The sequence below is a fragment of the Chiroxiphia lanceolata genome, chromosome 14 (assembly GCF_009829145.1).
Source record: "Chiroxiphia lanceolata isolate bChiLan1 chromosome 14, bChiLan1.pri, whole genome shotgun sequence".
NCBI lineage: Eukaryota > Metazoa > Chordata > Aves > Passeriformes > Pipridae > Chiroxiphia > Chiroxiphia lanceolata.
The window spans coordinates 12,788,747-12,802,175 of NC_045650.1; the positions used below are offsets into that span (position 1 = coordinate 12,788,747).

At 37.3% G+C, this 13,429-nt stretch overlaps 1 protein-coding gene across 1 annotated transcript in view; it reads right to left on the reverse strand.

Annotated features, from left to right (window-relative positions):
* The window catches only part of TENM1 (teneurin transmembrane protein 1), a 761,012-nt gene that overhangs the window by 221,330 nt on the left and 526,253 nt on the right, over nt 1-13,429 (reverse strand). Inside the window, 1 exon segment of the mRNA XM_032701921.1 lies at nt 6,802-7,080. Within this exon segment, the coding sequence (XP_032557812.1) occupies nt 6,802-7,018 (217 nt within the window). The 5' untranslated portion in view covers nt 7,019-7,080.

A 13,429-nucleotide genomic window follows, 5' to 3' on the forward strand; every position in this document is an offset into this window, starting at 1 on the left:
GAAACTTTGAAAAGAGAACCTTAGATTTTAAATGACATTTGCAATTTATTTCACATAAAGACCTATACTAGGTCAGAAGTATTTGAGTCTTATTCTCCAAAGAAAAACTAATTCAAGCTCTATATGGGTTAGGATACACCCACCCTGCTGTTTACCCGGATATGCAGCAATGTCATTGACTCACTGAGCTACTTCTTGACAGTTCTTCATTTTGAGAGGTACAAAACCTTCTGACAGATACATAAATGAGAAACCCTGGGAAGAAATGTTATTTTGTTTCAGCATCTGCTCTACAAATGAAGATAAGCAAACCAGATTTCTAGTTCCAGAAAATGACAGCTCTTCTTTGTTTCAGAAAAGAGTGACATGAAAGACACAGCAAGAGTCTGTATATTAAAACAGCTTGTAGGGCAGGGGCAGAGCCACGCTCTGGTTCCCAAGCTCTGTGACACCCACATCCTCACTCTGTCTTCATACTTGTTCATATCTTTTAACTTATGACATCATCTTGGACACTTTTAAGTGTTACAGGAAGAGGCTCTATTAATATAGCAAGAACATTTAACAACTATAATTCCAGGTTTTGACAAATAGAATTCCAAAACATTAATTCAAAAGTTTAAGCCTCTCCTCTACATATTCCATTGGTATTGGGCACAAGTCACAGTAAGGGTTGCCACACCTCATAGAATCATAGGATGGTTTGGGCTGGAAGAGACCTTAAAGATAATCTAGTTCCAATCTCCCTGCCATGGGCAGAGAAGCCACCCACCAGATCAGGTTGCTTAGGGCCCCATCCAACCTGCCCTTGAACACTTCCAGGGATTGGGCATCCACATACACCTTGGTTTCTGTTACACTGTCTGAGTTACTCTGCCCTTCTGATTTTTATTTCTATGATTTCTGGCATTTGATACCATGGAAAACCGGTAGTTCAGAGAAGAGAATGGGAACGAGGATAGTTTATATCTGTGCACTGACAAATGGATTGTTAAGCTTGTGTAACATTTGGAGAATTTTTTTTTATTCTTTACATGAGATTTGTTAGCAGGGTATTTGAAATGCACTGTGATCCTTCTCTAGTTTATTTCCTCTCTCTGTATTTTTTTCCTCACTTTTCCCCCTCTCTTGGATACTCACTTCTTAAATCAGAAGAATTACTTATGAGAATGAAACTACTTTTGATCATACGAGGCATTTTTTCACTGAGATGATAAAATGGGATTGGAAGCAGCATTACAGGAATGGTGACAGCAGGTTACAAGCTTTTGTAACACGTTTGTAATCTAGGAACTGAGCACCCACTCATGGGAAGAAAAGTGTCTTTGCACATTCGGTTTCCTCACGTATTTTGATTTGATGAAGGGAAGGAAAAGCATTTTCCCTGTGAGATTTTAAATGAAGGCACAAACATACAGTTTCCTCACCCCAGTTATTCCAGGGAGAGAAATTTCCAATTACTTGGCAAATCAAGAAAGAATATCCAGAGGGGGTCTGAACCTAAGTGCTGCTTTTCCTTTCCTCAGAGTTTGCAGATACTCCCCACAGAGCAGAAGGCTTCAGTCCAGGAAGCCACAGGGAACTGCTCATGGCACTGTTTTTCTCCAGGAGACAGTAACATCAACGTGATTAGAACACAGACAGTCAAACAAAGCACAGCACACCAGGATCCCCTATTTGTGTATGGGAATATAGGAAGAGACAATGCACTAGAACGTTAGGAGTGTGGAGTCTTTTACTTTGCCTCATATGTATTTTTTTTGGACAATATGAAGCTCATAAACACTCAGAGCAGATGGTGTAACATGCAGCAGCAGGAGATGGAGCTTATTAGCTATCGTTTCCTTCCGCTAGTCTACAGCCCAGAAATCTGAAGGACCTTTAAATCACCCTCTACTGAGAGCTGAGTCCCTTTCATGAGACAGTACAAGGGATAAACTGTGTGCACTTAAACACACATCACTTCTTCATTATGCCTCAAGTCTCTGCTCTAAAGTGTACAGGTACAAAACGTGCTTAAATCAAGTTCTCAGAAGATTTTCTAAAATTGGCAAAATAATGCTGCAAACAGCACTAAAAGTCTAAAATTTAAGTGTCTGGCATTTGCAAAAAAAGAGAAAAAAGATTCTAGTAATACAAAATACCTCACCAGTTTTTATACTAGCCCTGTTATTTTAATAATAGAACATTACCAGAAGTCTTCTATTTTTCTTTTAATTTTTCTTCCTTAAATTATAGCATTTCAAGAAAAACTATTTGCAAAAATAATTGGTTTCATTTGTAATCAATCTGTTCCTACCTTCCTCTTAAAGTACTCAGGAATGCTTCATTCTACTGTGCTACAATCACCTTCCACAACAGCTCAAGGCACAGCTCTAAACAAATTATTCAGCTTAAAGGTTAAAAAAAAAATCCCTTCATTAATCAAAAAATCTCATCATAAAGAAAACATAGGGAACAAGAGAGATTTAAATAACTACTCTGCTGAAGAAATCCAAACTACCACATTTCTAAAAGGCTGCATAGCAGTAGTTCTCTTAAGAGAGTTTTTCTCTTTTGACATTCTTTTTCTTCTCTTTCTCAAAACTAATGACCTCCTTTCCAGCTGCAAACCTAAAAAATGCATTTTACTGTGTCCTGTTCACATGTCAATAAATAGACATTTTATTTTGATAGTCTTTATACCATGAATGGCCCCAAAATATGTAACTAGCAGGCAGTGCTATTCCATCAGGGTAGAACAGTTACCACTGATCGTACTTGAGCTCCACTTTCTTAATAACAGGAGTTTGGGGGTGCCTCCCAGTAAAATTTTCCCCTTCATTAACTGTGGAAATTTATAAGATGGAGTCCTAAATTCACCCAGGCAAGTGGTCCAAATCTCTATTAAAACGATAAAAAAAAAAAATCACAGTCACTCTGCTGGCATCAGCTTCATCTGGGAGAGCTCACAAGACCACAAATTTGTGGTTTGTTAGATTATTATTCTTGTCTTATACAGAACAGATTCAGGGATGAAACTAAAAAAGGCTTTTTTACCTTTATACATAATTTAAAAATAAAGTAATTGAAACAAAAAATATATGCAACATACAGACCAAATTCAACTCTCTCCATGGCCCTGGTACAGACACAAAGCAGATCTGCTGCCCTGAGTGGATTTACATAATTCTGGAACCTGAGTAGAATATGGTTATTATGTAAAAAGCTTTTGCCACTTCACAGATGACAAAACACCACCATGACATTTTCCTGACAGGACAATTTCCTACCAGTGCTTGTCAGCACGCCTTTTATTTATGTCTAAGATGATAAGTAAAAGTGGGTTTGACCGGTCATATGATGTTAAGAGTTACATGTGTTTAAATGTTCCTTCCTGGTAAGCTGAAAATTGCTGAACTTTAATGCACAGCAAAACAGACCGCCTATTTCTGTGCCTCACATATAGCTTTTCCCTTCTAAGGAAAGAAAGTGCTGTTCAGCACTAAAACATTTCTATTGCCTCTGTGTCCTCACCATTGCTAGGATGTATCAGAGGGCAGAAATGAGAATTGGATGACAACAGCAGTAAGCCTAAAAAGAGAGGATGAGACAGAAGTGGCCTTAGGCAGAAGAGTTTTCTCACACTGTGACCCAGGCCTCTCTACGGAGCCAACAGACTTCATTTGAGGAAGATTTTGAACATTTAGCTGAATCTGTTGCTCTCTTGAAGATAATTTCATATACCTGTTTTACAAAACATTACTTGTGTCACTGCTCTGGAGCTTTTGTCCAGAAAAAGGTTTTCCTTACTTCTTGGGCTAAAAGCAGATTAGGCCAATTCTTTGTGAAGCACTCTAAGATGTCATTTCCTAGAATACTAGTAATCATGATTTTCTCACACAGATTTACCAGAAAATATTTGCTGTTGGGTCTTCCAATGGAACAACTCCATTTTGCCTTACCCATAATGCAGTTCAATATATTTATCTTGCCAGGAAATACACGTTTGTCTAAGCAGAAATTTACTGCCGTATGCTCATATTGTTAACGATCAATACACTTTATCATGCCAGTGACTCCATCCCAGATGCTTATCCTATCAGGAATTCATTCCTCTAAACCAGTGTTTTCTACAAATCTATAATTAACCTAAAAGCCAGAAAGCTTTTCTCTATTGCCAGTATTTGTAGAGTACAGGTCCTTTCACATTTACTTTAGTGAAAACAGAGAAAACTGTGGAAGAAAACAGTTCTAATTATGTAAACACGTCACAAATAAGCTCGAGGTGCAATCTATGTATAGTACAACTATGAGAACTTTTTTCCCTGCACAGCCAAGTCCATCAATGAGTTTCCCAGTAAGAGCAACATTTCTGACAACTTCTGCCAATTCTACCCCATCTCTTTCAAGTACAAAACAACGTGTTTACCAATTCTTCCAAGAATTAATTTACTATGTTTGCCAGTATCTCCAAACTACATGATATCAGGTCTGCCAAGAATTTACTTCATAAAATCTTCTTGCCAGGACGAGATATTGCAGATTTACATATCTTCAGACAAGCAGGATTCTGAACTCTCCAGTGACTAAGAGAATGCATTTTTAGATGTACACATTATGCATTTAGCACTGACTCTTTACTAGTCAATGACACTTTGTCAGGAGAGTTTTGTATCTGCTCCCATTCAGTTGTTAGGCCAGTAAAACTTTGTTTGGCTTGAAACTGTGGTGGTATTTGTTAAATCTTGAATTGTCTGGTAACTGCAAGTTTCTGATTTAAGTAACTCCAGACACACAATTCATCTTGCACCGGACTCTCCATGAGTGACACAAGTACTAGACCTGAAGAACAGCACCTAAAAATCATTGTTTAATGAACAGATCAATTCTATACTTACTGTTTGTTTTTTCATCTTACAACATGAGTGCAAAATACCTGTTGGTCTGCACAAGCACATCACTGATTCTTTACAGGTCGGTCCTGAATAAGTGGGGTAAGTTCATGCCTGACAACTTCTCGCAGAAATGCACACTAATTTGGCCAAAATTATTAATGCAATTGCTTTCAGAGGCAATGTTCTGGAAGAATAAATTCAACATGACACAGAAGCTGGTTTCTTATGCCTACAGTAGTGTGACTGCAACCCTTTTATATGTGCCCAAGCTAGTGATGCTACAGCTGGCATGAATATCAATAACAACAAAGCATTGCAAACAGGGAGCTCTTCAAGGCCCTGGTCCCTGCAGAGGTTATCCTTTTACAGCCACAGTGACAAGCAATGAGGGAGTTGCTCTAAGTAGATCTACAAGTATATTTACACCATCTCCAGGTACAAAAATACAGCCATATATATCCCAGTTAACCAAACTCTCATACCGTGTTCAAGATAAAGTCACAAAACCCAAACATATCTAAGTCAAGTTTTCTATATAGCACTTTGTTGAAATCTGTGTTTGTGACTTCTTTCCAAAAATTGCAGTTTTGTAACTCTTTGGAGGGGAGAGAATATATGCAGATGGATTGAGGCTATCTCTGGCAGCCATGAATTATAGGTACTTTCAGTATATGAAAGTATTAAAAGAGTAACTTGAGTCAGAATATCTGCAGTAAAATACAAAAAAGCTGTAATAGCTATGCAGCACAGCCTTTCTAAATTTTACATTAATTTACACTTCACAGAGGAGACAAATTTTCCATCTTCAAAAAGCTTATTTTTCTTTCATTTTCTTGTAAAAAAATTATTTTTATATTCAGAAAATTGGAGAAGGCTTTTCTGGGTAAGCACTGAGGGACTGGGCTGCTTTGTGCATGTGGGTTTTTGATGTGTTTTTTTTTTGGGGGATTGGGTTGGTTTGTTTGTTTGCTTACGAGTTGTTTGTTTTTTTAAAAAAATACTAAAATTTTTAGCTGAGAAGCACTGGCCACACTGTAATGCAATTCAACCACTTCCTTGAGGAGCAAGGAGGGATTGCCCCTGGAACCCCTCTGCTGTTACCTTTAAGGGGACAGACTCCCATTGCTTCTGACACACACTCTGATTCCTAAAAATATTCTTCCTGCCCCACCATCCTGCCTGAATTTGTGGCAGAGCTGAAAGCAGCAGACAGGCCATTTTGTACATGCAGCACGTGGGTTTCCACAAGTCCATCAGGGCACGCTGCAGTAAATTCTCCTCAATCCTTCCATTTCTTTAGTCTTAGTCTTTAGCTTTCATCTCTAACCAAAGAGTAGCTTTTCCTAACCTTAGCTCAACTATCATAAGTGCTCAAATCTCTGTCCTTATCATGCAAAAGGCTAAAACAGAAACTTTAGTGTCAGGTTTTTCCTTACAATACACTAATTCTCTTCTGCTTTTAAATTACTTGATTATTGATATGATTAAAAACGTCAAGGGAATTGTTGCATTTGAATGAATTCACAGGCTTTGTAAGCACAAGCAGGTATAATCTGCAGCCTCAACGTTGATTTTTATACCAGAATGCCAGAATGCGCCCAACATATACAAAGGTAATAAATATTCAGTGACCATTAGTAAGAAGAGTAGTTCCTACTAAAGATATATTTGTCTATAGCTAGTTTGGGATGATTTCCAGAATATCACTCAGCCTGTCCTGCCAAAAAAAGCAATTTTACTTAAAAGAAATTTTTTTTCCTAAATTTTTTATATTATGGTATATTTAAATATAAGTGAAAAGCAGGTTGACAGCACAAGCCTTTAAGAACAAAATGTTTGCTCATCTGCTGATAACATGATACTGTTTCATAGTAAATAATCATTAAGTAATAACCATAATTAGTAGATAAAATAAATTATTTACCTTGTGTGGACTGGTCAATGGCTTTTCTTTTTCTGCTATGACTGTTATAGTTAAGTCTTAGCTCTTGGCTATATTCATTCAGAGTTTCTCTTGAGTCATAAGATTGCCTTTGCTTTCCCCCATCTTCACTTTCATCTGAAGAACTCGTGTAAGTTAGATCCACTTCATGTTTAACTTTTGACAGTGGCTGGTAGGGTTTGCAGTCCATCTGCTCCATCTCTGATTAAATAGGCTCAAAGTCATGAAAACAAGCAACTGGAACGCCTTAAGGAAACAGTCCTGGAAAAAACAAACCAAAAACAATAATCAATTTCAGACATGATATAGAAATTTATCTCACTAAGGTCAAACTTTATTTTTAGTTTATATAAACCAATTAAATTGTATAAATATCACTATAATACAGGAAAGAAACTGAACATGTCATATTTCACTGGTTTTTTTTTTTTTAAAAATAAGAAAAAAAAAGCTACTTGAAGAAAAAAACTTAAAACCAAATCTTAAGTACTGTCCTATTAGACCAAGCAACAACTGTACTTTATGCACAAGATATGCTACAGCAAGTTATATTTGGTATTAAAGGTAAGATGGAAGAGTTACTTTTTCTCTAAACGGATGCATATTCATCTTAAGTGAAAATAGTATTTTATGACTTTTAAAATATGAAGCCTAGAGAGTAGAAAGTTCACCCTTTTGAAATATTCTGCTGTAAATTAAATTACATTTAATCAATAAGAGATTTCAAACTTTAGAAAACCACCAAACTTCTTAGAAATAAAAACATACCGCACTGTCACTCTACAAAAGCATAAGCTGGTTCAGAAATGGACATTTTCTTTTAGATTGTGTGGACATTTCAACAGGAAGAAGCTTGTACCCTGCAGTACAACCCCTCTTTTCCTCGGCATATCCCACCTAAACTCCTACCAACACGGGGCTTTACAGAACCGTAATGGAAAACTTCCAAACTGCAGCTTGAGTTTTTCATATGTATTTGTACAAAGATGTTCATTAAAATCAAGTGCATTGCATCTGCACATGCAACTGGTGCACTTGTCCTGTATCTTTGCCTTCACTAAGCTGTTTCCATCACTAATTTTTAAGACAAAGTCGGTGGGAAATAACAGAGCACACTTTTTACAGCAGCACGGCTCACAAACAGGGAGCTCTGTTTGGCTTTTAGATTAGCAGATATTATTAACCTAGAAAAACAAATGTAACAAAAAAAAGAAGGCGCCTGTAAACATTGCTGCTAGAAGGCCAAGAAAAACACAGAAGTTCAAAGGGATTTTGCTTAATTAAAAAGCAATTGCTCACAGCTTCTTAATGATTTTAAGGTCAGTAGCCGAGCTAAGTAAGTTTAATACTCAGTTTGATATCAGCCTGTTTCCCATCTGCAACAAGGACTTTTAACCCCACACATTGCCCATTGTGAGCATACAATCGGAATCTCCAAAAGCAACACAGGAAAAGGGAAAACACACAAGAGAAACATAAAAAGCACTTGTTCTTAGAGGGCTATAGAGATGACTAACTTCTCAAACTGTCTGAATGTTTGAGAAACAAGTGATGGTAGCTGTCACTGTGTTCCAGTATAGCAAACCTTCATCTCCTGGTTGTGTGTCCTCCCAATACTTTTGAAAGGATCATCTTCCTGAGAGGAGGGGAAAACACTGCACGTGATGTGGAAAGGGAATAAAACTAACATAGTAACAGAAAAACAAAATCCAGGCCCTCAGAACCCTTGGAGGGAGGAAGGGAGACAGATCACTACAACAGGAGTAACACCATGGAGTGCACGCCTTGCTTTCCCCATGTTTTGGGAGATTATCTGAAGAAAGAGGTTAAAGGCAAGTATTTGCTTCAAACACTAAAACTCAGAGAGTTATATCCATCCCTTTAACCTGAGATGGAACAGCTCTTCAGAAGCAAGTGGCATTTGGATAAAAAGCAACAGCATTAAAAAAAAAACCAAACAACTAAAAAATGCAGCTCATGTCTCCTACTTAGCAAAGTGGGCTTGAAAGCATGTAAGTCAATAAAAAACTCTTCAAGAGACAGAGAAAACAAGAAAGAAGAACCAAGAAGCTGCCAGAGACCAAGGCCAGCTGACAAAGGTGTCATGGGGTTGCAGCACTGAACACAGGGATTTGGGTTCTGGATTGATCACACTGTATCAAGTTGGTGTTAAAATGCTACTGCAAACAAGTTACTGCTAAGCAATATTTGCTTCTCCAAAGCTATTTGCTTAAATAATTTACTGTTATTTGCTAACATTGCCTATTATTGCCTAGTTTCAGTACTTATTTTGGTGAGTTGCTTTACTAGTGACACAAGAAAACAAAGGTGCTCTGACTTACAAGCACAGAGTTGGATTAAAAGATGAACTGACGACTCTGTAGAAACAGTTACTGACAGGAAGAAGCCTTCAAAATGCCTTCTTTCTGACAGAATAAATGGAGATGAAGCTACAGAAGCCAGAAGAAAACAAGGAGAAATTAAAGGCCTCTATTAAGAAGATGCAGTAGAGAAGAAATAAATCTTGCCATGAAGGCAGCAAGTGCAAGCAGCCTCGGACACGCGTGGTGCGTCCTGCTTTCGAAAGCACAAAACAATGAATCTGACAAATTTAGCTCATTACTGGAAAAAAACAAATAAACAAAAAACCCACAAAACCAAAACACACAAGTTCCTCCTAAAAGATGATGTGCATCTGTTTTGTGGGAGGTTTCAAGTGATTTTTTTTTTAATTTTTTTAAACAAGCAATAAAAAAATTACTAGGATGCACAGAGACCTGTAAAACTTAAGCTGCAGCAAACCAACTACTTAAAGAAGATTTATGTTTATTCTTTAAAAACAAGGTTTAATAACCAAAGTCTTTGAGAGAACTGCTTGTAACAGGAAAATATTTAATTATGTTAACCAAGGCAGTAGACAGACCAATTCATTTAATGTAAGAAATTAATATTAGATTTATTACCTATTTTGGGTCTTCTCTTTCAATTCTAAATCCATGTAAGAGCTCCATGAAATATCCTCTTAAAAGCTGTAATTTTATTATTCCGTTTTATATAAGGGCAAGAATGATTTAAAAATATGACCAACTTCTGAATATCACAGTTTAACACCACACTGCCCCGCTTGGGGATGCTACTTCTGCCATTGCCACATATGCCCACATTTCTAGCTGTAGGGATGCAAAGGCCTTTGTGTGTGAAGCCACAGCTCAACTTTTCCCAGGGTAGTGCTGACCACCAAGTCACTCCAGCACCAGGTTGGAGTCATCTCCAGTCACACAACCAGAAAGACTCAGCATGAAGTTTTCTATCCTTTATAGTGGAAGGATGTGGGTACAGATGTAATGCAGACACATCCCAATTCACCTACTCGTTCACCACCTGAAGGAAGAAAATCTTCAGCTCCCCTGGCCAACTCTTTCCTCCCCACCCCAATTGTACCAAAGCCATCTAAAACTCAGCAGTGCTAAAGGCTCACATAAGGGCAAGAGAAAGAGCACCAGAGTGTCAAAGACCACAGTAAACTTCGGCTTCCTTTCACACAGGGACTAAGCTTGTGCTTCCTTTGTCTTTGCTTAGGGCATGAGGGCCTCATAAACCCAAAGCTATCCGGCCTGACATGAAAGCAGGTGATAAATCATTTGCAAGAACTGGAAAAATACTTCATCAAATTTTTCATCAAACAAAAAAGCTTTTATGCATCAGAAACACATGATTAAAAAACCCAGATCAAATCTTCAAGCTTTTCTACAGTGAAAGAATCAGTTTAACTTAACAAATGACGCTACATTTTGATAGCCTGAATTTAAACACTGGCAATCAAATACTTGCCCCTTATTTCATATTTTGTTTGGAGAAACACAACACAAGTAAGCAAGTCAAAATGCTGAAATAGGGCAGGAGTATAAAGAATATTGCCTTGATGTTTACATAGGTTTCTTCAAATAACTGTCTTTCAAGTAACTAAACAAAACACGCGGACGATCAATATCAAGTTGACCTTGTCAGCAAAATGATAAAGTCTCATAAAAGCTTACAGTTCCTGTAAGTGACCTTTCTGTAAGTGTCTTAATGCTCTCCTCCTCACAAGTAGCACTTTGTTGCCCTTTCCACCACTGTTCTGTCATTGAAAGGTTTCACAAAATATGTAATAAAAATATTATAGGTAACTATAAACATATAAATATATGAAATACATATTTAGGCACTGAATACCAGGTAATTCTGAACCATACTTTAAACAGATATCGTATGCAGTTTACAGTTGATTTTGTAGAAGAATACACAACTGATCATTTAAATTCCCAATGAACCACTTTTGCAAATGCAAAAAAGTCAAAAAGTTCTATTGGATGGGAAAATACCACTCAAAGTAATGGAGCTAATATAGATCTATATGGATTTTAATGTATGATTTATGCAACTTTCTAAATGCACACTATACGAGTTATTAGAAACTATTTTCACATATCACTTTCACCAAGATTATTTCCCATGGGCCACGTAACTCTCCTGTGCTGCTCAGATCAGAAGCCCACTTGCTCAGGAACATGGGGGGTAACTGGCTTATGAGGGAGCTGGGATGGGGCTGTTTGCAGTGCACGTGCTCATCCAGAAGTATTTTATAACAAACCCCACTATGTGCATTTCTACTGCATAGAGGAGGCTCTGCGCTCAAACCCAGCGATGCCACGGAGATCACATTACTTTAATAGTGCTTTTTATAAATTCTTAATAGGCTGCCCTGATAGGGTGCCCATTTAATGAACAAATTTCCATACTGATTACCCACCATCAGCCCCGTCAAATCACCAGTGGCATACCCAGTTGGTTACCAGTAAGTCCAGAATTATTTAGAGAGGTCAGGTTACGGTTGCTAATGAGTATCATGTAGCAGAACAGGGTCTTCCAGAAGTGTAGAAGAGTAAAAACATGAAGAATTGTAACCTCTGTTGGCCTCAACTAATCATTATGTTTAATACTCAGATATTCCAGACCATTTAGAATTAAAATGTAATTGCAGTTGTAATGCTAAAATATAACCAGGAAGCTGTCCTTGTTCTCTCCTATATTTCTTTTCTTTCAACACATACCCTTATCTGAAAGCTACCATTTGCTTATTGCCTTTTCAGACCACTAGTTTCTGAAAATGAACTACTAAGCAGGTATATCAGCTCTGGACTGCTGAAGGCAAAAAGAACAGTACCTTTATTCTGCAGGCCTTTCTGAAATACAAAACTGTAAAATATGAAAGGCAAACCAGAACAAACACTCTTGATTTAAACCTTTAAGAAATGCAATACCAAGAAAAAGAAGTAAAAATATTCTGACCTTGTACATACTTTCAGAAAATATATCCCTCAAATATTTGTCTAGAGATTATAAACAAAGGAAGTCCCTTAAAGTTCTATTTTTTTCAGAACAGTTATACACAGAGTTGAGCAGCAGTAAAGCAGGATCAAATTATGTTTTTATGTGACGCATGGAATTAGAGAGCACTATGAAGAAACATGGAAAGTCTGCTTAAGTTTGGAGGATGGAAGTAGATAATACTTTCCACTGGAAGGAAAAAATCTCATGCTAAAAGTCAAGAACACAATCCCTAGAAGATGGACTGAAGAAATAGAATTTATAAAACCCAAACAAATAAAATTCACACGAACACTTTCTGTGGATCATAAAATATTAACACATCAAAAGGTGTTTGAAGATGACACAAGGATGTATGGATCACTAGGCAAATGGTATTTCTCTGGGAGTGAGTGAGACTGTGAAATGATGAGACACTGTGTTATTCTTGCAGGTGGGCTACCTAGTGCCTCTGAAAAAGAAGAGATGCACATACAAAAGATGACAATCTTATAATATGTTTTTTTACATATCATTCTAAATCAGACATGTAAATGCAAAAAATGCAAAACAGAGTTTTCAGGGACATGCTATGGGTTTAAACACACTTCCTAGAGGATGTGCTCTTTTAACTTAGGATGGATTACACTGGCTCATACATTTATATGTCATGGTGATAGATGCAAGTGGAATAAGGTTCATTTTCACATTTAATGATCTTCATTTAAAATTAGTCAAAGTCTAATTTAATTCTAGTTAACAAAGTAATTCGAAGTGTCGCCCATTTTATCCAAAGTTTCGGAGACAAAACACTGCAGAGTAAAATTGTAAAGAAAGTCAGGTTGTTGTAGGATTTTGTGGCATATGGCAAGACTGAAAGTGATCTGAAAAACATACGTTATGTCAGCTACTCAACTGTGATACAGAATTCTTGGCCAACATGTGCCCTTCACTTTACTTGGAGAATTGCCACAGACTGTAAAAATCACACAAGTCCCTAATGTTTTCTTTTGGAAACTCACCATTTGATGTTAGTGAGATTCAAGCACAAAAGATCAAGCTCTACTGCTGTGGGACAAAGCACATCCACAATTTGGAGTGATACGTTCTGGACAGGTTCAGAATATCTCCTGAACACTAAGTCTTCCTCAAGGGCTTTACTTTAGGAAACACACCTCCTGATTATACTGCAGAATAACTCCTGGTGTGAACATTTTGTCCTCTCAGAAAATGGAAACATTGTGAAACACTGCAACTAGGA